This window comes from Lynx rufus, unplaced genomic scaffold (genome assembly GCF_022079265.1).
Source record: "Lynx rufus isolate CCGP_SWC_20201006 ecotype Redwood Valley unplaced genomic scaffold, mLynRuf1.p SCAF_3, whole genome shotgun sequence".
NCBI lineage: Eukaryota > Metazoa > Chordata > Mammalia > Carnivora > Felidae > Lynx > Lynx rufus.
The window spans coordinates 147,667,534-147,694,107 of record NW_025814845.1 but is presented as its reverse complement, the minus strand read 5'-3'; the positions used below and the strand labels follow the sequence as shown (position 1 = coordinate 147,694,107).

Genomic DNA, 26,574 nt, shown 5'->3' with positions numbered 1-26,574 from the left:
TGTTTACTTCAGAGAGTGAGATAATATGTAAAAGTACGTATCACAAGGCCTGATGTGTGGGAGGTAACCAATAACATGAATTTTCCTTCCTTCTCAAATTTTTATCCTTGAACTAATCAATCAAAACCAATATGCAATCTAAAGAAAGTGATTTGCTTCCAATCCAGTGTCATTTCTTTAATCCCTCCCTCTACGTAGTTATATACTGTTAGGGATGAGCTATTAAGCTAGGGAGAATAAAAAACACTAGGCAGAATCATGGCTTGTGACTCTTGGCTTGCCATTTTGTGTTGTAAAAGAGGAAAAGTCAGTCAAATGTTCTAGTATTAGTACGCTTTATCTGTGAACACACACACACACACACACACACACACACACACACACACACACTTTGGGGAGCCTGTGTTCTTAATCTAAGCAATAGCTTTGTGATTCAAATTAAGCATTTATTATCTTCTCTGGTTGTTTGAATGTAACTTTTATTCACATAAAAGTTATATAAATAATTTATATAAGTAAACATAACCCTGAAGCCAACACTTTCTGTCCCATCTTGCACCCTATTTTCTATTTCTATTTGCTCTCACTCCTACCCCCACCTGAATGCTTGGCTCCCAAGACTAGGTCATCTATGGAGGAGAAACAAATCGGAGGAATCATCAATTTTTACCTTTCAGTGGTTTTCATGACCTATGCTAATTGCCACCACCATACTGACTATGTGGCAATACACACGAATCCCTGAGACATCCAGAGTCAACAGATCCTTATACAAACAGACTTAGAAGTAGTTCCAGGTCCAAGATATTTAAAGAACTCATCTCTGACCTCTACTGGTCATCTTATTAAAATACAACATCTACCCTTCTTTCAGAAGCACTTTCACATTTTTCATTCACTCATTTACCAAATACTTTTTAGCACTTATGATGTACCAGGCACTGTTTAAGGAGTTACAGTAAACAAAAAAAGACCAAAAAAAAAAAACACCCCACTTCCTTATTAAAATTCAGCTGGGGAGACATTTAAATGATATGTGTTATACATAATTTAATTGTAGAGCATTTTGGAAGGTAATGAGTGCTTTCAAAAAAAGAAAAGATAAGTCTAGATAAAGGGAATCCAAAGCACTGAGGCAGAGCCAGAGAAGAAGTTTGCAGAATTAAATTGGACGCTCAGAGTAAGTGTCAGAGAGTAGAAGTAAGCAGACTTGAAGGAGGTAAGAACCTCAGCAACTTCAGATCTAACACATAAGTTCTCAAATTAGTTAAATGAAACATCACCCCAGGAACAGCGTTCTTTTTCACAGAGTTTCTGAGATTTTGAAGTCACTCAGACTTGTGTTTAAACCCTGCATCAGTCAGCTTTGACCACAGCAACCGAATTCTCAGCGGCTTACAAAACAAATATTTATTTTTTGCTCACGTTTTATGAGGGCTACAGGTTAACTGTGGGTCAGCTTTGACTCTGATGAGCCAGCTCATCTGGCTTCAGCTCAGCTATATGTGTCATCTCGTTGCAGGACCCACACTTGAAGAAACAGTCTCTAAGGCTTGTTGTTTTCATGAAGGAGGTCAGGCTGAAGTGTACCTAATCAAACCACAAAAGTCAAAGCTTCTGCTCACGTGTAGCACATATTGAGTTCATTCACATTCCATTGAGCAAAGAAAGTTGAACTGGACAAGCCCAAAGTCAATGGGGCAGGGTAGTATATATCTGGCCTGTGCATAGAAGTATGGCAAGGGCAAAGAGGGAATGAATAAAATTGTGAACAAATAATACAACATAATTTTAATGAGCTCCTCAACTGTACCTTGTCCATCTGTGAAACAGAAATAAGGACAGACTACCTATAAAGAACAAATGAGATATTTATAGATGTATTTATCATAATAACTGGATTATAATAAAGGATCGGTTATTATTTTTTTTGTCTTCTTCCAAAGGTAGCATCATCACTCTGTCTCAATTCCTTTGGAGGCTGAAGAGGCCATGAGGATGTGTTAGAAAATTGAGGAGCATGAGATTCAAGAAATCTGAATTCAGTTCTTCCTCTAAATCCTGAATGAATTACTAATCTATAAAATGAGGCAGCTGTCTAAATGATCTTTAAATTTTCTTTCCAGTCTCAAGATCTGCAAATATGAACCTTGTACAGGAGGTTCTTGTTTTTCGCTACAGCCACTGCTTAGTTTTAGCACAAGGTGGCGCTAGACAACAACTTAATGAAAGAATATAAAGGCTTTTTTGTGAAGACTGGAGAGTTCTAGACTATTACTATTTTCTTCTTACAGACTACTATAAAACAGAACTCTTGTATCTGATAGTTCCCCCAGAAAGCATCATTTTGAGGAAATTGCATCCAAAAACAAAATGAACACTCTAGCTCTAGTACCTTGTACTTTAGGAGAGGACCCCAGGAACCTAGTGACTTAACTGAGCAATTTCTAGGGTTCAACATTAGAATTTGGGATCTTCTTTCTTTTTTAGCAGAAGGATCAGATAATTGGAGCTGTGATCTAGGATGATACATCTAGTATCCCAGTTATGGGAGAAAGGAGTGTCTGGTAAGGGGGAGAATTGTTTAGGGGACTCTTAATAACAGACCAGAATCCACATACAAGGGTCCAAAACAGAGTAGTAGGTGTGAGCATAGACATGTGAAGAGGCTGCAATAATAGGATCTTTAGAACTTGGCAACTATTTAGATAAAGAAGCTTCAAGTAGGATAAGTAATTCTGAGAGGTGACTCTTAGAAAACTAGGTAAATGTTAGCCCATGGACAGAAAGTGTCAGAATGACTTTGAGTTGTCAGTATTGTTATTATTCCTGTACCTTTCATATAAACTGAGAAGAAACCATGAGTGTTTCTGCCCTCTTAGGTACTGAGGTTACCCTCTGGTGCACAAACGCTGGTCCTAAAAGGGCCAGACTTGCCTGCTAGACTTGCCTGCTATTGGAGAATATTGAAACTCCAACATGATAATTGGCCTTTTCTCAAAAAATATTTTTTTACACATTTTATTGGTGGTTATTTAAAACCTTGAGGCATTTCTCTATTGATAATGGGGAAGACTATAGGATACCTGGGTGGCTCAGTCAGTTAAGCATCTGACTTCAGCTTAGGTTACAATCTCACCACCATTGAGTTCGAGCCTGGCATTGGGCTCTGTGCTGACAGGTCAGAGCCTGGAGCCTCCTTCGGATTCTGTGTCTCCCTCTCTCTCTCTCTACCCCTCTTCTGCTCACGCTCTGTCTCTTTTTCTAAATATAAATAAATGTTAATAAAATCTAAAAAAAAAAAAAGATAATGGGGAAGACTATACCTATCAGGCAGGGGGTATATGGAAAAATCTCTGTATCTTTCACTCAGTTCTGCTGTGAACCTAAACCTGCTCTAAAAAATGAAATCTATTTTTTAAAACCCTAGAGGATTCTGGAAAGACAGTGGGGCAGGAAGCACTAAGAATCTGTCTCCTCCACTAGGCAACAATTTCATTGGTGGAACTAGTCTTATGTAACTATTTTTGGAACTCTGGACAGTTTACTGAAGGCTTGCAATGTTGGGGGCAAGACTTGGAACATTTATTGTGGTCTCAGTTGGGGGGGTCTTAGCACAGTAGCAGCTACCCGTTCCCCACCTCCAGCCATGAGGCAGGCAGCTGTGCACATGCTCCTAAAGCAGCTTGCACACAGCTTGCAGGAGCTAGGGTAGGCAAAAAGGACCCAATCTTCCAAATATCAGAGATCTGTGCTCTGATCACTGGTTGCCGCTTCTGATCACAGAGGTGCAGACAAAGAGGCAGGCAGCCATTGTTGTTGCACCTCCCTCCATTAAGCAAATCTCTCCCCATCTGGGTGAAATGACATCCAGGAGATTTAAAAGGCTAGCACCTTTTCTGTACCCCTTTCATTTTCCTTTTCCCCTTCCTAGTAGTCAGACATTAAAGACCAGAACATTAAAATACAGCTGTATACATAGGGAAAATCAGAAAGTAACCAGGCACCCAGGGTAAGGCTTAGCGAAGATCTAAGACTTTAAGTTTATACTTTGACACAGAGACTGCCTATACAATCAAAAACAAAAACAACAATAAAAACAACAACAGCAACAAAAATAAAAACAGCAAACCCTGGGAAAGGGGGAGAATCTGATTTCCAGAGTTACCACATTATTAGAGTCAAATGTTGTTTTCAACAAAAAAAAAATCATAAGGCATACAAAGAAAGAGGCAATTATGGCTTATTCAAAGCAAAAAGACTAGATCAACAGAAACTGACCCTGAAAAAAAATCTGATAGCATAAATACCAGACAAAAACTTTAAAAAAGCTATCTTAAAGATGTTCAGAGAACTGAAGGAAGATGTGGAGAAAGTAAACAATGTATGAACTAAATGGAAATATCAATAAGGAAATAGGAAACTTAAAAAAAAGTAAAAAGAAATTCTAGAGATGAAAAGTACAACAAATGAAATAAAAAATTCACTGGAGGAATTCAAAGGCAGATTTGAACAGGTAGAAGAAAGAGAGTGAATTTGAACAAAAGACAATGGAAATTATTGAGTCTGAGGAACAGAAAGGAAAAAGATTGAAGAAAAGTGAACAGAACATATGGAGCCCATGGGACACTATCAAGTAAATGAATATACACATGGTGGGAGTCTTAGAAGAAAAGAGAGGGACAGGGCAGAAAGAATATTTGAAGAAAATAATGGTTGAAAACTTCCCAAACTTGATGGAAGATGGGACTATAAACATCAGAGTATCAGTGAATTCCAAGATGAACTCAAAGAGATTCACAACAACATACATATCATCAGACAGACATTCCAAGATATACAAAAGCTGAGCGAATTTGTTACCACTGGACCTGCTCTGGAAGAAGTGATTAAGGGAGTCCTGCAAGGTGAAATGGAAGAACACTTGAAGCCATAACAATAACTCAAGGGTACAGAGAAATAAAGACCTCAGTAAAGGTAAATGCATGGTAATTAAAAAGCTAGTATCACTGTAATAATGGTTTGTAATTGTACTTTTTGTTTTCTACATGATTTAAGAAACTAATACGGTTAAAGAAGAAAAATTATCAGTCTAAAAGTTAGTATTATTATAACTTTGGTTTGTAGCTCCAAAGCTTGCTTTTCACTTTTTTTTTTTTTTGAGAGAGAGAGAGAGCATGCAAGTGGGGGGGGGGGGGTGGGGAGGGGGGGAGAGAGACAGAATCTTAAGCAGGCCCCATGCTAAGCACAGAGCCTGGTGTGGGGCTCAATCTCAATACTGTGAGATCATGACCTGAGCTGAAATCAAGAGTCAGACCTTAACCAACTGAGCCACCCAGGCACCCCCATCTTTTTACATTTTTTAAGAGACTAATGCATTTAAAAAAGTATTAGTTTATATTTTGGGGCATACAATATACAAAGATATAATTTTTAAGACCTCATGAGCTGAAAGTGTGGGATGGAGCTATATACAGGGCAGAGTTTTTATACATTATTAAAGTTAGGCTGGTATAAATTCACGTTATAGTGTTACAATTTTAGGACATTAACCATGTCCTTTGTTACCACATAGAAAATAGCTAAAGTATATTAAGAAAAGGAAATGAGAAAAGAATTTAAACATCTTACTACAAAAAATCAACTAAACATGAAAGAAGACAGTAATGTCAGAAATGAGGGATAACAAATCTATAAGGCATTTAGAAAACAAATAGCATAATGACAGAAGTAAACCTCCCAATCAGTAGTTACTTTAAATGTAAATAGACTGAACTCCAATCAAAAGACAGAGATTGGCAGAATCCAATTCAACAATCTAACTATATGTTGCCTACAAAAGACTTGCTTTAGATCTATATACAAATAGATTAAAAGTGAAGGATGAAAAAAAGATATTCTATGCAAATAGTAACTAACATTGAGCACAAGTGGATACACTATTTAGACAAAATAGACTTTAAATTGAAAACGTTTACAAGAAATCAAAGAAGTGCATTATAGATTAATAAAAGTTTCAGTATAGCAAGAAGATATAAACATTTGTGTACCTAATGACAGACCATCAAAATATATAAAGTAAAAACTGACAAAATTGAAGGGAAAATAGGACAGTTCTACAATACTGGTTGGAGATTTTAACATACCTTACCATAATAACAAACAGATCAACTAGACAGATGATAAGTAAGGAAATAAACACTTAACACAATAGACCAACTATATCTAACAGACACACTGAACACTTTTACCCAACAACAGCATACCATATTCTTCTCAAGTGCAAATGGGATATTTCACAGGATAGATCATATCTTAGGCCACAAATTAAGTCTTGATAGATTTTAAAAGGTAGATATCAATCAAAGTATCCTCTCTAACCACAACAGATAAAAGTTAGAAATCAATAACAGAAGGAAAACTGGAAAATTCACAAAACTGTAGAAATTAAATAATATACTTTTAAACAACCAATGAGTCAAAGAAGAAGTTACAAGGAAAATTTGAAAATCCTTAGAAACTGATGAAAACAAAAACAAAACATGCCATAACATACGGCATGCAGAGAAAGTGGTGCTAATGGGGAAATCTTCAGCTATAAATACTTACATTAAAAACAAAAAAGACCTCAAATCAACAACCTAACTTTATAACTTAAGGGACTAGAAAAAGAAGAAAAAACTAAATTGAAAGCTAGCAGAAGCAAGAAAATAATAAAGATTAGAGCAGGGATAAACAAATAGAGAAAATCAATAAAACCAAAAGTTGGTTCTTCAAAAAGATCAACAAAATTGACAAACTTTTAGTTACTTGGACTAAGAAAAAAAGAAAGAAGAATCAAATTACTGAAGTCAGAAGTGAAAATGGAGACATTACTGCTGATTCCACAGAAATAAAAGGATATGAGAGTACTATGAACAATTATATGCCAATATATTGGACCTAGATGAAATGGACAATTTCCTGGAAACGCAAAACCAACCAAGACTAAGTCACAAAGAAATAGAAAACGTGAATAGACCTATAACTAGCAAAGAGATTGAATTATCAATAAAAGAATCTCCTGACAAACAGAAGTCCTGGACCCAATTGTGTTACTGGTAAACTCTACCAAACATTTAAAGAACTAATACCAATCTGTCTTAAAGTTTTTCAAAAAATTGAAGACAAGGAAACATTTTTTAACTCATTCTATAAAGCCAGAATTATCCTCGTACCAAAATCAGACAAAGACACTAAAAGAAAATTACGAACTAATATCCCTTGTGAACACTGATGCAAAAAATCCTCAATAAAACACTAGCAAATCGAATTCACCAGTTTACTAACAGGATTATGCATCATGACTAAGGGGATTTATTCCTGGAATGCAAGGATTATTTAACATACAAAAAAACAATCAGTGTAATACATTACATTAACAAAATAAAGGGGGAAACATGATCATCTCAATTGAGGCAAAAAAAGTACCTGACAAAAATTTAACACCCTTTCATGGTAAAAACACCAGAAACAAAGCAAAACAAAACAAAACAAAACAACTAGAAATAGAAAGAAAATACCTCACCACATTAAAAACCATATATGAAAAACCCAAGGCAAACGTTATACTCAATGATGAAAGACTGAAAGCTTTTCCTCTAAGATCAAGAAAAAGGCAGGGATACCTGGTTTCACCACCTCTACTCTACATAATACTTAAAGTTCTAGTCAGAGATTAGGCAAGAAAAATAAGTAAAAAACATCCAAATTGGAAGAGAAGTAAAATTACCTCTGACATGATCTTATGTAGAAAACTAACGTTTACACACACACACACACACACAAAGAAAAAAACTATTAGAATGCATAAACTCAGCAAAATAGCAGGATACAAAGACAACACACTAAAATTAGTTGCAGTTCCATACACTAGCAGTGAATAACCAAACAGGATATTACAAAACAATTGTCCTTATAATAGCATGAAAAGGAATAAAATACTTTGGAATTAAGTTAAACAAGGAAGGGGAAGTCCTGTATAATGAAAAATATAAAATATTGTTGAAAGAAACTAAAGAAGACAAATAAATAGAAACACATTCCATATTCATGGATTGGAAGACCTAATATTGTTAAAATATCAATACTACCCAAAGCAATCTACGGATTAAATGTGATTCCTATCAAAATCTCAATGACATTTTTTTTTTTGCAGAAATAGAAAAACCCATTCTAAAATTCAGATAGAACCTCAAGAGACCTCAAATAGCCAAAACAATCTTGAAAAAGAAGAACAAAACTGGAGGACTCACACTTCCTGAATTCAAAACTTATGACAAAGCTACAGTAATCAAAACAGTATGGTACTATCAGGAAGACAGACATATATGCCAATGGAATAGAATAAAGAAGCCAGAAAAAAACCTTGCGCATGTGGTCAATTGATTTTTGATAAGGGTGCCAAGACCATTCAATGGAAAAAGACAGACTTTTCAACAAATCATGCTGGGAAAACTGAATAACCACATGCAAAAGAATGAAGTTGGATCACTACCTAACACTAAATATAAAAATTAACTCAAAATGGATTAAAGACCTAAATGGAAGACCTAAAACAATAAAACTCTGTGAAGAAAACAGTTAAAAGCTTCACAGTATTAGATTTGGCAATGATTTCTTAAAAGTGATACCATACTGGGCTTCATGAAACCTAAACAGTTTTGTGCATCAAAAGACACCATCAACAGAGTAAAAAGGCAACTCACAGAATGGGAGAAAATATTTGCAAATCATATATCTGATTATATCTGCATTAATGTCCAGAACGTATAGAGAACTCCTAAAACTCAACAACGTAGAAAACAACCCAATCAAAAATTGGCAGAGGACTTGAATACACATTTCTCCAAAGATATACAAATGGGCAATAAGCACATGAAAAGATATTCAACATCACTAATCATTAGGGAAATGCAAATCAAAACTACAGTGAAATACCACCTCATACCCATTAAGGTGACTATCTATGATGGAAGAAAAAAAACTGTTGGTGAGGATGTAGAGAAATTGAAACCTCTGCGCTCTGTTGGTGGGAATATGAGATGGGACAGCCACTCTGGTAAACAGTATAGAGTTTCCTCAAAAAATTAAGTGTAGAATTATCATACGATCCAACGATTCTACTTTCAGGTATATACCTAAGAGAATTGAAAGCAGGGTCTCAAAGAAATATTTTATACCCATGTTCATAGCAGCATTACTCACAATAGATAAAACAAAGAGTCCATCGACAAATGAATGGACAAGCAAAATGTGATACACATATACATGGAATATTATTCAGCTTTAAAAAATGAAGGAAATTTTGGGCGCCTGCGTGGTTCAGTTGGTTAAGTATCTGGCTCTTGTTTCAGCTCAGGTCGTGACCTCACAGTTTGTGAGATTGAGCCCCACGTCAGGTTCTACATTGCCTGCTTGAGATTCTCTCTCTCCTTCTCTCTCTCTGCCCCTCTCCCACCTGTGTTCTCTCTCTCTCTCTCTCAAAAATAAATAAATAAACATTTTAAAAAATGAAGGAAATTCTACAATATGCTACAACATGCATGAACCTTGAAGATATTATGCTAAAAAAAGACAGTCACAAAAAGGCAAATAGTGTATGATTTGACTTATATGAGGTTCTTAGATTGGTCAAATTCATAGAAATAGAAAGTACAATCATGGTTGCCAAGGAGTGGGGGGAAACCTCCCACAGTTACTGTTTAATGGATATAAAGTTTCAGTTTTAGAAGATGAAAAAAGTTATGAAGATGGATGGTGGAGATGGTTGCACTTTAAGAATATATTTAATATCGCTGAACTGTACCCTTAAAAATGGTTAAGGTGGTAAATTGTATGTTATATGTACTTTAATACACCAAAAACAAAATGGAAAAAAAAATGGGGCAGTAAAATCCAACAAAGAAGAAAGAACAAACTCTGTAGCAATTCTCTAGCTTCTTGTATGTTAATATGGCAGCATGGTGTAGAAAAGAGCAGTGGTTTGGGGGTTAGAGAGACTGGGTTTAAATCCTAAAGTCCAGGACTACAGTACTATCACTTCCATCCTGTGTAATATTGGCTAGAAGAGAACATGTCCCTTTAGGCTTCTAAGGTACTCTATTATCTTCAACAAGTTGCTTAATCTCTCTGAGTCTCAATCCCATTCATAACATAGGAGAAACAGTATCAATCTCAGAGATTTGTCAATAAAGGTATTGTGGCTACAGAGTCAATAATCAGTAAATGTCCATTCTCTTTCCCTTTAAAGACAAAGCTGTTAGGATCTTCTTATGTGAATTCTGTCAGACGAATTCAATATCAGTACAGAGACATATAATGGCCTTCGTAATCTGTAGCCACTTTGTATAAGAAGTGCTGAGCTCTCGTGATACAAGATACCAAAAAATTAAATCTATTGAGTTGGCCTAGAGCTCGAGACTTAAAATATTCACTGGTCCACAGTAAATAAAGAGGAAGAAGGAGTTACACAATGCATCTGTGTTCTAATTACTCAATCTCTACCCAACTGAAACTTTGCTTCATAAGGGACTACCCATAGCCCCTGAGAGCAATAAACATCCTGAAGTGCAAACCCCATTTTGTCACCTCACAGAACCCTTTAAATCTCAGTTTCAGTGAATGTATCTCTTACCCTATTTATGAAATGAATATTTTGAGAGAATTTTTACAATAGTCGTCATTATTAGTCCTTCAGCCGACTCTCCAATAGGGAAGAAAAAGAAATTAATGTGCAACGTTAATATTTCTATTTTGCATTGAAAGGGAAGACAGTCTGCTCTTTTCAAGGGGTACAGGACAATTTCTGGGATGTAAGACTAACAGATATTTTCCAGAGTTGGGTCATTGCTGCTTCCATCTCATTTTGGAGACAGGCAAAAGTTATTCATCACCAAAAGACCAATGGACAAATGCCCTACAGCAAACAAGTGTGCAGTAACCACCAAGGGGGTGCACAGGGTCAACCATCTACTGCCTAAGAGAGAGACAACCAAGCAAGAGTACTTGAAGGGTTGGTGCCCCAGCTTTATAAGAGTCAGAGATGACAATGTCGGGCAAGTCATAGAAGCATATATTCTCTTTGATAGAAAGAAATGGGCAAAGCTCCACACTCTCCCACAGCTACTGTGAGCACAGCTGACAGAAAGAAGTACCCTTCTAGTTCTGCGCTTTTGGATGAGAACACTCTACGTTCTCTTCATTTGACCCAATTACCTTCCCTTTCAAATTACTTTGTCCCTTGTATTTGATCACATGAGGGGGTCCGGGTAGGAACAGTGTTTGATAGTGTAGTCTTTCCTTTCCCACCCCTTGTTGAAAGACCTTCAGGACATGATCATGCAGCCTCACCATGGCCCACCCTCTTGAGATGAAGAGAACAGCAAGGCCCACAAGAAGCTGTAAGTTTGCTACTTGGTGAAACTATATAGTTACAATGTATTCAGCGAAACTACATGGTCACAGATAATGTGAGTTGTTTCCTAAGGTTCAGGGCTGTGAGACACTAGAATGCATTACAGAGAACATAATTTAGAATTATCCTCTGCTGATTTTAAAGAAGTAAGGAGATAACTTTTGGGGATGGTTTGTGTTGAATAGAGAGAGAGGCACAGATGTTCAGGAAGGCGGCTTAAGGCTTCATGAGTGAAGCCTACGTGATGGCAATATGGGGGAGTGGTCACAGTGTTCTGGGGTCTCATACTCAGCTCTGCAGGCCCAAAGAGTGGATTTTGTCTGAAGTTCTAGGAAATTAGGTTGCAGAACTTACTTATGCTAACCAAACCCTCAAAAGATTGACATATCAAATAAAACACAAATTTATTTCTTTGTAACAGGTATATAATACATCTCTCCGGTGACCTCCAAACTTCTTGCCTCAATCCTGCCCATTATTAAGGGCAGAGAGACCAAATTCATAATCAGAATGTTACTTGTTGAACACACACTTCTAAACTAGTTGGATATCCAACAAATGAGTTGGATAAACTTAAGGAGTGTTTCATCTGGGTATTAGAAAAGCCTTCTAAGGGGAATGTGCTTTCCAGGTGATCTGAACACTGGTAGCCTCCAGGAAAAGTGTCTCTCTCTCCTGGAAAATGTGAAATGATGGGCAACAAATTCTCACTGCCTAGTCTCCCCTTTTCTAAATAAATGCAGATGATCTATCTACCACCCCTCGAGCCACATCAATCCCAGTTTTCCTCAAATGGAGCACAAGCCAATTCCCACTGCTTTGTTTTCTGTTCAGCTATTTTCCTGAACCTGTATCTGGCTCATCTTGACTCTCCCGTCTTTTCAGTCTTCCATTACCAGCTCTTAGGGAGGGTCACTGACGGCTGTCTCTTCAATTATGTGTTGGTTCTTAGTACTTCCTCTGACAGAATGATTTTCAGGTTTTGGGGGCACTTTGATGTACATGTGACAAGCTCCTACAGCCTGCCTGGAGGCAGGAAGATGCCTCCCATAGGCTTGTTCAGCACCATTTATTGTGTTCATCTGTGGAATGTGTTTGTAATGTGTTTTGTTTATTTTGCCTGCGCACATTCCCGCCTTCCTAGAGGAAGAGATGAATAAACCACCCTGCCTTTTCCCCCAAGAAAGTAATTTTTTCACCTTAGGTGGGCCATCTGTTTCTCCTAACACAGCTCTGCTTTGACTTGAATTGAATACATCTTGTCCCAGGCATTTTGCCAGCTGTACGCTCCAGGAAATGGAGCAACTAAAAGTGGTTTCCTTGTGATGTCACAGGTTGTTTTTTTTTTTTTTTTTTTGAAATGCAACTTATGGAATTAACTTAAAGGAAATTGTGCATCGCTGTTCATAGGAGTGGTTCACAGAGTGGCAGGAATCCCAAAGTAACAACCAAACTGTTTATGAATTTCCTAAGAATTAATCCTGTTGAGGCATGAGGGTACATCTGGCAGTGGGCCTAATAAATGGAGGGGAAGAGTGAGTATTTGCTTTGGAGCCAAAACAGACCCCTAAGCTAAGGGTTCCCAACCTTGGATGCAGATCCAATTGACTTATGGAGTTTTCGGTCTTCGTGCCTTGGTCTCACACAACTGGCTGCTTCTGATGCACAGCCATGTTGAGAACAATTCTCCTAAACTACTGAGAATCAAAGCTCTCTTCTTAAGCTCTCAAGCTATTGGGGGAAAATTTACCCAGGACAAAAAGAGTGTCAAAATCCACAGGCTGCACAACAAATGATTAACAACCTACAGAGTAAGACAAAAAGCATTTGTAAATCATATATTTGCTAAGGGGTTAATATCTAAAATATATAAAGAACTCATACAACTCAATAGCAAAACAAAACAAACAAACAAAAGATAAATAATCCAATTTAAAAAAATGGGCAAAGTTCTATTTTTAGTTCCATAAAAATAGGACTACCATATGATCCAGCCATTCCATTTCTGGGCATATATGGCAAGGGAATGAAAACAGAATGGCAAAGAGATATCTGCATCCCCATATTTATAGCAGCAGTATTTACAATAGTCAAGACATAAAACAATGTCATTATGCACATTGTGGTAATTAGGGTAATTTTTTTTTAATTGGGGTAATTTTTAAATATTTTTACTTATATACTGATTTATTGAGTTAAATTAAGTTTATTTATAAGACTTACAGTTGTTAAATATGTTACATATCATCCTTAGATTGGGCAATGTGGACTTGGGGCAATAGTGATTCAACTGGTCCAATGGCTTCATTGGACCCTTGCCCCAATCCCAGGTTGGTTTGACTTGGGTAAATATGGATTTCACTTGATTTAGAAATAAAATGTTATTTTCAATTTGTTTCAGAGAATTGGGCCTACTGAACCTAGTCAAGATTTCCCAGTCATTACTATTCTCATACTTCCTGAATTTTTAGAAGGATCTATTCTGCAGCCGCAAGGTGTAAGCTATGCAAAAGACAAAAAAGAAAAAGAAAAAGAAAAAAAGAAAAAAGAAAAAGTCTATTTAAATTTTCAGTAAATTTGCTAGTGAAGGCCAGAAGTTCATTCATTCAACAAATAGCTGAACAAATTATTGAAAACCTACATGGTGCCAAACAAAGTTCTAGGCACTGAGGATACTTAACACAGTAAGATGAAAATCCTTACTCACGGAGCCAACAAGTGATTGCAGGTGGTGATCATTATTCAAAGGCAAAGGATAGATGGAGTCAAGGAGAAAGCTGTGAATATGATTTCAGCACCCTCTCCCTGTGCACTCTGCTCTCTTTGAGTTAGAGTTACTAGAATATTGTCATTGACACCACAGAACTGTTAAGCGGTTATATGAGTGGGTGCCATTTCCTGCTCCTTTGTCATGATTTAGTAGAGAAAATTCTACCATTCGAGCAGCATTTTCCAACAAGTGTTCCTTGGAATCTAGTCCCTCGAGGTGCCTAGTTTAGGGGAAAAAATGTTTGGTGGTTAAGTAAATTTGGCAAACACTTCATCTTTTGGAGATTCGCAATAAACCAATAAAATATAATCTGTATGACCTCCACCAGTTTGGATTCCAAATTTGGGCATCTTCTTTTTTTTTTTTCCCATGGAATTTTTTTTTCCAATATATGAAATTTATTGTCAAACTGGTTTCCATACAACACCCAGTGCTCATCCCAAAAGGTGCCCTCCTCAATACCCATCACCCACTCTCCCCTCCCTCCCACCCCCATCAACCCTCAGTTTGTTCTCAGTTTTTTTTTTTTTTTAATTTTTTTTTTTCAACGTTTATTTATTTTGAGACAGAGAGAGACAGAGCATGAACAGGGGAGGGGCAGAGAGAGAGGGAGACACAGAATCGGAAACAGGCTCCAGGCTCTGAGCCATCAGCCCAGAGCCCAACGCGGGGCTCGAACTCACGGACCGCGAGATCGTGACCTGGCTGAAGTCAGACGCTTAACCGACTGCGCCACCCAGGCGCCCCTGTTCTCAGTTTTTAAGAGTCTCTGATGCTTTGGCTCTCTCCCACTCTAACCTCTTTTTTTTTTCCTTCCCCTCCCCCATGGGTTTCTGTTAAGTTTCTCAGGATCCACATAAGAGTGAAACCATATGGTATCTGTCTTTCTCTGTATGGCTTATTTCACTTAGCATCACACTCTCCAGTTCCATCCACGTTGCTACAAAGGGCCATATTTCATTCTTTCTCATTGCCACGTAGTACTCCATTGTGTATATAAACCACAATTTCTTTATCCATTCATCAGTTGATGGACATTTAGGCTCTTTCCATACTTTGGCTATTGTTGAAAGTGCTGCTATAAACATTGGGGTACAAGTGCCCCTATGCATCAGTACTCCTGTATCCCTTGGGTCAATTCCTATCAGTGCTATTGCTGGGTCATAGGGTAGGTCTATTTTTAATTTTTTGAGGAACCTCCACACTGTTTTCCAGAGTTGCTGCACCAATTTGCATTCCCACCAACAGTGCAAGAGGGTTCCTGGGCATCTTCTTTTTCTAATTACTTGCTTAAACCCCCATTCCTCCAGATTGTAGGTAATTCAGTATCTCTTGCTCTCAAGGACTCACTGTTCTTCAACTTGTCCAGGAACCCTGGGAAGTTACTTAGTCCAAAGGGAGCAGTATTGTTTCAACGTTCCATGTGGAAAGAACTAATCAGTCCACCTAAAGTTCTGATTTTAATCACTCCTACGTGGTGTTATTGTTGAAAACCGGTTCCTAAGTTTCTAATGAGCCCCTGGCTTGCTATAAGGGTGTCCTTTAAGCTGAAGAACCCTGTAGAGGCAGCAGGGTAGCACTGAGGACATGGGTTCGTGAGATGACAGCTTATTGGCTTTTTACTCATATAATCAACCACTGTTCTCTAGACCCGACAGCTTTGCCAAAGTGGCCAGGTATAATTGGGTTTCTAACCACAGCTACACACTGTATCTAAACATGCTGTCCCTAAATACACTGTCCCTACAAACCTCTAGGCCCTGGTGTTGAGCCTAAGTCACTATGCCAGACTCCCTCTTTCTTCTTGAGGGAACTTCAATGTGTTCTATTGACATGGGATCTCTGTTAGGGCTTTCTCAGCCCTTCAGAAAGCTCTAATCTCCAAAAGGTAGGGGATAGGGTTTTGATCCCTTTCTTTCTGGAGGATCTTTGGCCCTAGGTAAGTTTAATTTGGCATATCACGGGGAAAGTGGGAAGAACAATCTTTGTAAATTTCCTTTCCCCAGAGACATGTATATCAACTCACTTCATGTTGGCATAATTAAGATTATTCAGGGAACTATAAAGAAGATCCAGGGAGTAAATGTCTTGTTCTATCTTGCCACTTCTCCAGATAAACAAACAAAGTTTCAAATCACTATGAATGTTTCTGGAAAGTTGGAACACTTAAAAATTATTGATTATAGTTTGTCCTTATTTGAGAGGTAGCTAAAACATGGGAGTATATAGAGCATATCACTTATAAAGTTTCATGGGAATAAAGGATAGAAACAGATTCTAGGATATGGAGGCACTAAGGATCTGAAGGGCCCCCTGTTACATGGGGGAGAGAAAGAGAAGGATTTTCCTTGTTTTATTTTTTGTCATTAAAAGGTGCGAAGTGCCTGTTGTGGCTCAGTCAGTTAAGCATGCGGCTCTTGATTTCAGCTCAGTTCATGATCTCAGGGTCGTGGGATCGAGCCTCATGTTGTGCTCTGCACTGGGCATGGACCTTGCTTAAGATTCTCTCTCTCTTTCCCTCTGCCCCTCTCCCCCGCTCATGCTCTCTCTCTAAAATAATAGTAATAATAATAATAATAATAGTAGTAGTAGTAGTAGTAGTAGTAATGGGGGCTAGTGTATCTACCGAAGCCCCCAAGCAATGCATCATAAGGTATGTTCTGCTTCAGAGAGAATCTGATTCCCAAAAATTCTCTTCTGAATTTCTTCCACTGAACTAAAGCCCTAAAATCCTCCAGGCTTCTTGGTAAACCAGTCCTCATCTCTCAGTGAGTCAAGTTCCTAACAGAAAAATCTCAGAACCTTTGGTCAGGGAATGCCAGCATTTGCCAACATGCCTTTAGACTCACTAATTTTCTGATACTAAAAAGATCATAATTCCTATGGAGAGGAGAAATATATTGAACCAATATATTCCTTTTTTAATGTTTATTTATTTTTGAGAGACAGGGAGAGAGAGAGAGAGAGAGAGAGAGAGAGAAAGAGAGAGAGAGAGAACACAAGCAGGGGAGGGGCAGAGAGAAGGAGACACAGAATCTGAAGCAGGCTCCAGGCTCTGAGCTGTCAGCACAGAGCCTGACGTGGGGCTCAAACTCACACACTGTGAGATCATGACCTGAGCCGAAGTTGGAAGCTTAATGGACTGAGCCACCCAGGTGCCCCAAACCAGTATATTCTTAAGCCCCTCATTCTCACTAGTACTTGATCTTTTCCAGTTTTTCAAATATTTTACGTCAATTAACTTAAGACATAAAATAAAATACAACATTCAATGTTAAAGCTTTCTTGATGCCAGGATATTTTATACTTCAGCTTGGCTGGACCAGTCAGCACAAGTCACTTGGATACTGTGGGAAAATATAGTGAAAATTCTATAAGGTGGTAACAATGTGGGGGCAATTTTTTGTTAATTCATCCCCAAAGAAGGAACTCTCTTTGAATACTAGTATTAAAGACAAAGACTAACTTGCAATTTGATGAAATACAGTGTTACAGAAAGGCTTTTTTTCTTTTCTTTTCTTTCTTTCTTTCTTTCTTTCTTTCTTTCTTTCTTTCTTTCTTTCTTCTCTTTCTTCCTTCCTTCCTTCCTTCCTTCCTTCCTTCCTTCCTTGTAGAATTGTTACCATGTTTTAGACTTTCAGTGAATATATTTGCCTCCCACTCTAATATATAGCCATATCTTATGGAATAACGAGTTATGTTTTAATAGGATTATGCTATAGGTAACACATTCATGCGTTTAGAGATGAAATATCTAGGGAGAATATTTCCATTGCTTGTTATTGCTTGGCATTTCATGTGTCCTATCTGATATGTATTCACATAAAGGAAGCTGGTTTTAGTTATCTAATATAGTGCTATATTTATTACTTCAATTTACAAATCCTTGTATTTGGATTTCCAAACATGTAATTTTTAACATGTTTTATTAGTGAGGGAGCAATAAAGGAACAATTTTGCAGCTAATTTAACACCTATAAATGTCCCTGTTTGTGATATGAAAGAATGGCCTTGTCAGACCACAGGTCTGCTCATATTTCAAAAAACATTAAATGTAAATATTTCTAAAGTGCCCTATATTTAAAGTTCCCTTTATTCCATAAAATATTAATGGGTTTATTGTTTATACTTTATAAAAGATGGTACCTGATTCTGAACAGATTTATTATGTGAAACTGTTCATTATTTTTAAAACAGCTATATGTGAGAAACCATATAAAAGCTAGATGATTACAAACCAACAATTACAAACTGAAAAATAAATGTTAAGAAGATATTAACTTGTTTCAAAATTTATGTCCAAACAAAACCTGCACACAAATGTATATAGCATCTTTATTCATGATTGCAAAAACTATAAGCAACTAAGATGTCCTTTAACAAGTGAAAGGATAAATGAACTGTGGCATATCTATATAATGGAATATGATTCAGTGATAAAAAGCAATACACCATCAAACCATAAAAATATGAATATGACTTTTAAATACACATTGCTAAGTGAGAGAATCCAGTTTATAGAGGCTACATAATATATGGTTCCAATGATATGACAGCCCGGAGAAGGTGAAACTATAGAAATGGTAAAAAGATCAATGGTTGCCAGGAGTTCCAGGCAGGGGAAGACCGAGTAAATGAGGCACAGGAGATATTTTAGGGCAGTGAGACTACTCTATATCATAATGTAATAGTGAATACATGATGCTATGTGTTCATCAAAACCCATAAACCTTACAACCCAAAAACTGAATCTTAATGCATGCCGACTGAGAAAACACTTGCTGAGGGTGTATACCAAAAGGACACAGGATACAGCCGAAAGAGCTCCCAGTGGCCAAAGCTAGAGCTATTAGAACAACAAAAAACTTTAAAAGTAGTATTGGATTATAATCCGAAGTATAAAGTAAAGAGCCATGAGTTCATACCGATACAAATAAATAAATAAAGATAAATCTCATGTGCAGAAGAATCCTAAAAAATGTATGTAGATACTCTGTCCTCAAGAAGATGGAATATAACTCCCCCACTCCTTCAGTGTAGACTGAGCATAGTGACTTCCTTCCAAAGAGTGCAGTATGGAGAGAGAGAGAAAAAGAACAACTTCACAGTGCAGAAACCTGGCAAACACTACCTCAGCCAGCTGACTAAGGCTACTATCAACACTGATAAGTCACATTCATAGTATGTACCTTTCATATGATGTGATGAAAACAGCGCTTTAACGCTATGGTCTTCTTCCCTGAAACATACAACCCAAGTTTAATAAAATGATAAATACTAGACAAATCTCAATTGAGGGACATCTATAAAACCAACCAATACTCTTCAAAACTTGTCAAGATCAGGGTACTTTGGCTGGCTGTTGGAAAGCATGTGACCTTTAATCTCAGGGTCATGAATTCAAGCCCCACACTGGGTGTAGAGATTACTTAAAAAAAAATGTTTTTTTGTTAAGATCCTCAGAAACAAGGAAAGTCTAAGTAGCTGTCACAGCCAAGAGAAGCCTAAGGAGATGTCATGTAATGTGGTGTCCTGGAGAAGATTCTAGAAAAGGATATTAGGGACAAACTTAAAAAAAAAAAGAATAAAGTATGGATTTTAGTTAGTAGTAATGTATCAATATTGACTAACTGTAACAAATGCACCACAATAATCTGAGATGTGAAATAATAGAGAATACTGGGTGTAAAAACTATTCTAAAATTTTAAGTTTATTAAAATTGAGAATCATACAATTATAGAAAGTGGGAAATAGAAGGAACCATAAAAATTACCAATTAAACCCTTTAATTTACAAGGGGGAAAACTGAGGATGTATAGTAGAACTTAATAGCCTGCACTTTGGAGAAGTCCTTGAGACAACAGTGGTGGCTAGCTGCTGAACTTCGTTCTCAGGGACACTATAACATTAGTCATAGTATGTGACAGATGATAAGTAATTACTGAATGGTGAATAATTTCCAAAAACCTACCCTCTACCCAAGTGTTGTGTCCATTCAATTTATTTATTTAAAAAAAATTTTTTGATGTTTATTTATGTGTGTGAGACAGAGTCAGAGTGCGAGTGGAGGAGGGGAAGAGAGAGAAGGAGACACAGAATCTGAAGCAGGCTCCAGGCTCTGAGCTGTCAGCACAGAGCCTGACATGAGGCTTGAACTTATGGACCACAAGATCATGACCTGGGCCGAAGTCAGATGCTCAACCTACTAAGCCACCCAGGTGCCCCTTTTCAGTTTATTAACCCATTCATTCATTTAACAAGTATTTACTGAGTGTCTGGTATCATAATTTTTACTCCTAGAACTATAATTACTTAGAAACTCTATCCAAAGGAATGACATTTTGGCCATTTTCCATATCTGACTTTGTTGAAAACTGATTTAAGCTGATTTAAGTTTCTAAGTATCCGAGGAAGAATTGTTGCAAGCCAAGTATTAACATTAAATAGACGGAGGAGACACCTCAAGAGAACGATGGCTCTTAGGAGTCTTACGAGAGCATATATGTGGTCCATTTACACTCAAATCATGGGCTACGACCTTTTTGAACGGTATTCAGATCTCCGATCTCTCATTCTACTCCTTTCACTATTTATGAAAGCAATAAGTTAAGAGCCTAGTTTTGTCTTGCTCTCCAGTTTCTGCTCTACTTCTCGCCAGCTGTGAGCATGATCTTGGCCAACTTACTTCATCTTTTTAAGGTTCAGTTCCCTCATCTGAAAAATTACCTCATAAAAGAATGTTGCTTAGGTTAAAGAAACCAACATTTCTAGAGTGTTTAACACACTTTGGCAATGACATTATTATTCCTAATATCATTACTATTATTGTTATCATTACCAACCTACCAGATGCTTGTAGCGGTGAAATAACTGTGGGAGGCTTAGGGCAATAACTCAGGGTCTACAAGAGAACACACGCTGGCACACTTAATCGTTCGTTTTTTCTAGGTATAATAAGTGGGTTGTTTCTAACAAACCACAGAATTGTTGTTGGGATTTGGGCTATGATTCTATTTACTGTCAGCCCAGTGCCTCTTTTAGACTGCTAGGAAACTAAAGGGGTTATTTTCAAGTTCCTTTCCTTCTTGGCCTCTTTTCCTGCCAACGTTTTTTTTTTTTTTTTTTTTATGTTAATATTATCATTCGTTCTAAATATTCCATGGCTCCTTAAAAGTGGATAGTTTTTCCTGATACACTCCTCCCCTGATGTTCATTTTTGAATCATACTTAATATTATATTTAAAGATCACATCATTCAAGGTGCTCATATGTTATCATATTTTTATCATATTTAAAGATCACATTACTCAAAACCTCTGTGTATAAATGCTGAGCAAAAGCCCAGCCCACCCAGCGGGGGTGGTGCCCCCCTCTCCATGCCCAGGTAAAAGAGGTCTTGTGTTGGCTATTCTAAGAGTTTCTGAGCAAGAAGTCTCCGCCTCCAATTCCCATTCTAGCCACGGCTGCCTGTGTGGGAATCCTAGCAGCTGCCAAGTACATCAGCCCTTTGAAATTGCACCCCCATAGGAATGCCTCTTGGAAGCAGTGCTGTTCCTGTAGTTGTAATGGCATCAGCTCAACACTTTACTCAACAGCTCCTTGGTACTTCTGCTGCCTCCTCCGGGGCCTCACTTGAGACTACTCAGTGGGGTCTGTTCTCATAAGTTCCACGTCAGTGGCAGAAAGCTACGTCTAAGTAATAGAGGTTATCTTGTTCAACCCAGCTGCAAAAACCATTCTAGGCACAAACGGTCCAACTTCAGAGGACAACTTAAGGGAAACTTTAAATAGTTTTAATAAAAAAGAATACTCTTTTAACAAGTTCAAAAAAGTTAATAAAACAGGTTAATTGTTTCTTTTTAACTGATTGAAGATTTTAAAGGGATTTGAGAAAGTAATTTTATCTGTGGCTCATTAGTACTGCAACAGACAGACTGCAAATTAGTTTACAATGAGCATGATTATTCTGAAACTCCTTTTGTCAAGGATACTCACATAAAACAGGTCCTGTTTCCCTCTTGGGAGGAAACCGTGAAGGTTAAAACCAGATGCTGCTTTTCCCTACACTGCCACCCTCAGTGACTCCAGAAGGATGTAAGCCTGAGGGAGATGAGAGAAAGGGGTCAATTATGGAACAGTGGAGCAGCAGATTCTAAATCAGGGCATATGCATGAGCTCCCAGAGATCCCAGAAATCAGAGGAAGCGCTTATGTGGGTTTCCAGTTTTTCATAAGCTTTAGATATCTGATGCCTAAAATTATTTATATCTAAGACATCTCCTGAAACTCCAAATGATGGGAAGGATTTTGTCGTTGTTGTTACTGTTTGTTTGTTTATAAAATGTTAATCAGCTTGCTTTTTAAATTTAATACCAATACTTTTAACAAAACTGCTTAAGTTTTATATCAGACTTTTCTCTACTCATGAGTTGACTATGTCACTAATTTGTGGAGCTTTTCTATTTGTAACAAATCTGATTGGACATTAGATTGATAAGATATACCTATATAAATCACACACACACATACACATACACACACATATACTATCACATAAAAATACAGCAGGGAGTATTTTCTAGAAAATGGGCAGTATATTTAAATGTCCTCACCTACCACACATAAGAGGTTTACTTTGGGAGACTCCAGAGACTGTCTCGAAGAGAGAGATGGCCTCCAGAGCAACATAAACCAGGGTTTGATGAGGTCTAAGTAACCGGCTGTCAGGAGAGAAAACAAAACAAACAAGATGTCTTAAGTCTCCATATATAAGAAGACAAACAGTGGCTTCAGATTTGAATCCCAAATTAAAAGTCAATTAAATGCAAGGAAACAAAATGAGCAGTGCAATAAAAGAAATTTAAAAAAAGAATCAACACACAGGAAAATAACAGTAAAATAAAGAGGAAAAGAGAGAATTCATCTACAAGAAAATCAATTTGTTGTTGGCACCATACTTCTGGTCTAGATTGATTGACATGGGGTAAACAAGATGGATAGCTCACAAGATGGAGAGAAGGCTGTATAGTTTCCATTTTCCTCTTCCAATGCACATATGTCTATACTTTTAAGTCATACACATAAATTAACCCTATCTGTGGCATAGTATTTTTTTAGCCAGTATCATAGGAAACACATTTATAAATATACAAAGAATATATGTAGTTAATTGCACATATGCCTCTCATCTCTTTTCTTGGATTGCATACCTTTTGCTCCAGCTTCAATAAAACGGAGACCAGAGATTTGATCTCTCTTAGGACTGACAACTGCTTCTGGTCTTGTTGCTTTTCTCTACACTTTGCTCTACAAACCTCCATATCAGGGTGTGCATGTATGGCTTCCCTCAAACAGCTGTCAACAGGGGCCTTTCACTTACCTCCATTCTTCTTGACATGCCCTTTCTTTGACTTCCATGATAATACTCTCCTGATTTTTCCACTGCTTCTTGTTCTCTAGTCATCCCTTAAATGCCAGTGGTCCCTAAGATTCTGATTCTGATTCTGATTAGCCCTATTTTCTTCTTACTCTATAATCCATTCTGAGAAGCACAATAGTGAAGGGCATGGACACTAGAACTACATTGCAAGGGACTTGCCATTTTCTGGCTCTGCGTGAGATATGGGGCAGGTTACTTAAAATCTCTGATGTTTCCGCATTTATAAAATGGGACTAATAACAGTATCTACTTCATGGGCTCATAAGGAGAGTAAATGAGTTTCAGACATGTGAAGTGCCTGGCACACAGAAAATACTTGGTAACTTTTAACGGGTAAAGCCATGGCTTCAACTATCATTTGGTTGAATAACTTGATTAGTTATTTAGTCAATATTTTGTTGATTAATCAGTAAACTCTAATTATCTGGCCCATACTTTTTTCTGAGCTCCAAGTCCATTTAACCAAGTGCTTACTAACCATTCCTAGCTGCATCTAGGACTCCTCAAAGTCAACATTCATAAACTAAGTCATTTCTTGAAGTAGCAGAAAAAGAAATTAAGAAAACAATCTCATTTAAACTGCACCCAAAATAGTAAGATATCTAGGAACAAAACTAACTAAAGATGTGAAAGATCTGTACTCTGATAACTACAAAACATTGATGAAAGAAACTGAAGATGACACAAAGAAATGGAAAGATATTCCACTGCTCATGGACTGGAAGAACAAATATTGCTAAAATGTCTATACTACCCAAAGCAATCTACACACTTAATGCAAACTCTACCAAAATTCTAACAGCATTTTTCACAGAACTAGAACAAAAAAATCCTAAAATTTATGTGTAACCACAAAAGACCCTGAATAGCCAAAGCAATTTTGAAAAGGAAAAGCCAAGCTGGAGGTATCACGATTCCGGACTTCACATTATATTACAAAGCTGTAGTGATCAAAACAGCATGGTATTGGCACAAAAATAGTATTGGCACAAAAATCCTTAGATCAGTGAAACAGAGTAGAAAACCCAGAAATAAACCCACAATCATATGGTCAATTAATCTTCAACAAAGCAGGAAAGAATATCCAATGGAAAAAAAGACAGTCTCTTCCACAAATGGTGGGAAACTGGTCAGTTACATGCAAAATAATGAAACTGAACCATTTTCTTACACCATACACAAAAACAAATTCAGAATGGATTAAAGACCTAAATTAAGACTTGAAACCATAAAAATCTTAGAAGAGAACACAGGCAGTGATTTTTCTGACATTGGCTGTAGAAGCATTTTTCTAGATATGTCTATTAAGCCAAGGGAAATAAAAGCAAAATAAACTATTGAGACTACATCAAAATAAAATGCCCCTGCACAGTGAAGGAAACAATCAACAAAACTAAATGGCAACCTACAGAGTAGGAGAAGATATTTGCAAATGACATATCCAATAAAGGGTTAGTATCTAAAATATATAAAGAACTTATACAACTCAACACTCAAAAAACAAATAATACAATTTAAAAATGGGCAGAAGACATGAACAGATATTCCTCCAAGAAGACCTCTAGATGGCTAAATGACAAAGGAAAAGATGCTCAACATCACTCATCATCAGGGAAATGTAAATCAAAACTATCAAAACTACAGTGAGATATCACTTTATACCTGTCAGAATGGTTAAATCAAAAACAGAAGAAATAACAAGTTCTGGCAAGCATGTGGAGAAAAAGGAACCCTCTTGAACTGTTGGTGGGAATGCAAACTGGTGCAGTCACTGTGGAAAACAGTATGGAGTTTCCTTAAAAAGTTAAAAATAGAACCACCCTATGATCCAGTAATTGAGCTACTGGGTATTTACCATCAAAATACAAAAATGCTAATTTAAAGGGATATATACACCCCCATCTTTATAGCAGCATTATTTACAAGGGCCAAAATATGGAAGCAGCCCAAGTGTCCATTGATTGATGAATGAATAAAGAAGATGTGGTACACAGACACACACACACACACACACACACACACACACACACACACAGGAATATTATTTAGCCATAAAAAAGAATGAAATCTGGCTATTTGCAACAACATGGATGGAGCTAGAGAGTATAATGCTAAGTGAAATAAGTTAGAGAAAGACAAATATTATATGATTTCACTCACATGTGGAATTTAAGAAACAAAACAAATGACCAAAGGAAAAAAGAGAGAGGGAGGGATATAAACCAAGAAACAGATTCTTAACTAGAGAACAAAGTGATGGTTATCAGAGGGGAGGTGGATGGGAGGATGGGGGAAATAGGTGATGGGGATTAAGGAGTGCACTCGTTGTGATAAGCACCAGGCGATGTATGGAAGTGTTGAATCATTGTGTACCTGAAACTAATTTAACACTGTATGTTAACTATACTGGAATTAAAATAAAATAAAAAAATAAAAACATGTCTAACTCAATGGAAAAAAATACACTAACTCGTTTCTATCTCCCCCTCTGCTCCAGCCCAAACTGCTCTTCTCTTTGTATTCTTTTTCCAAGATAAGTAATGCATTATTCATCCAAGGCTCCAAGTCTTTGAGAGTTAATAAAGTCTCCCTTTTCTCTCAACTACCTCTACCCTAAACAAAAAAACCTCATTGGTTACCAAATATTTTCAGTTCTGCTTCCTAACTATCTTCTCTTTTGGGTTACTGCAAGAGCCCCTCTTCTGTTTCTAGCTTCCTTCCTCCCACATCATTCTTATTCCACACTGCAGTCAGGGGCTATCATTTTTAATACTTTTCGTCATCTTTCCGTTCACTTTCAGGACAAAATACAAAATGTTCAGTGTAGCATATGAGGTGCTTCATCAACTTGCCTCTTTCTAGTCCTCTAATCTTTTCCCCTGCCATCCCTACTTCCAGCTACACTGAACT

General features: G+C 37.2%; 1 protein-coding gene across 1 annotated transcript in view; it reads right to left on the bottom strand.

The window, feature by feature from the left end:
• Window positions 1-26,574, bottom strand: part of SAP30 (Sin3A associated protein 30) — a 93,368-nt gene that overhangs the window by 29,327 nt on the left and 37,467 nt on the right. The window contains exons 5-7 of the mRNA XM_047091221.1: window positions 22,842-22,945; window positions 22,222-22,326; window positions 19,415-19,464 (exon numbers count right to left, since the gene is read on the bottom strand). Of these exons, the coding sequence (XP_046947177.1) occupies window positions 22,265-22,326; window positions 22,842-22,945 (166 nt within the window). The 3' untranslated portion in view covers window positions 19,415-19,464; window positions 22,222-22,264. The remainder of the gene's footprint in view (window positions 1-19,414; window positions 19,465-22,221; window positions 22,327-22,841; window positions 22,946-26,574) is intronic.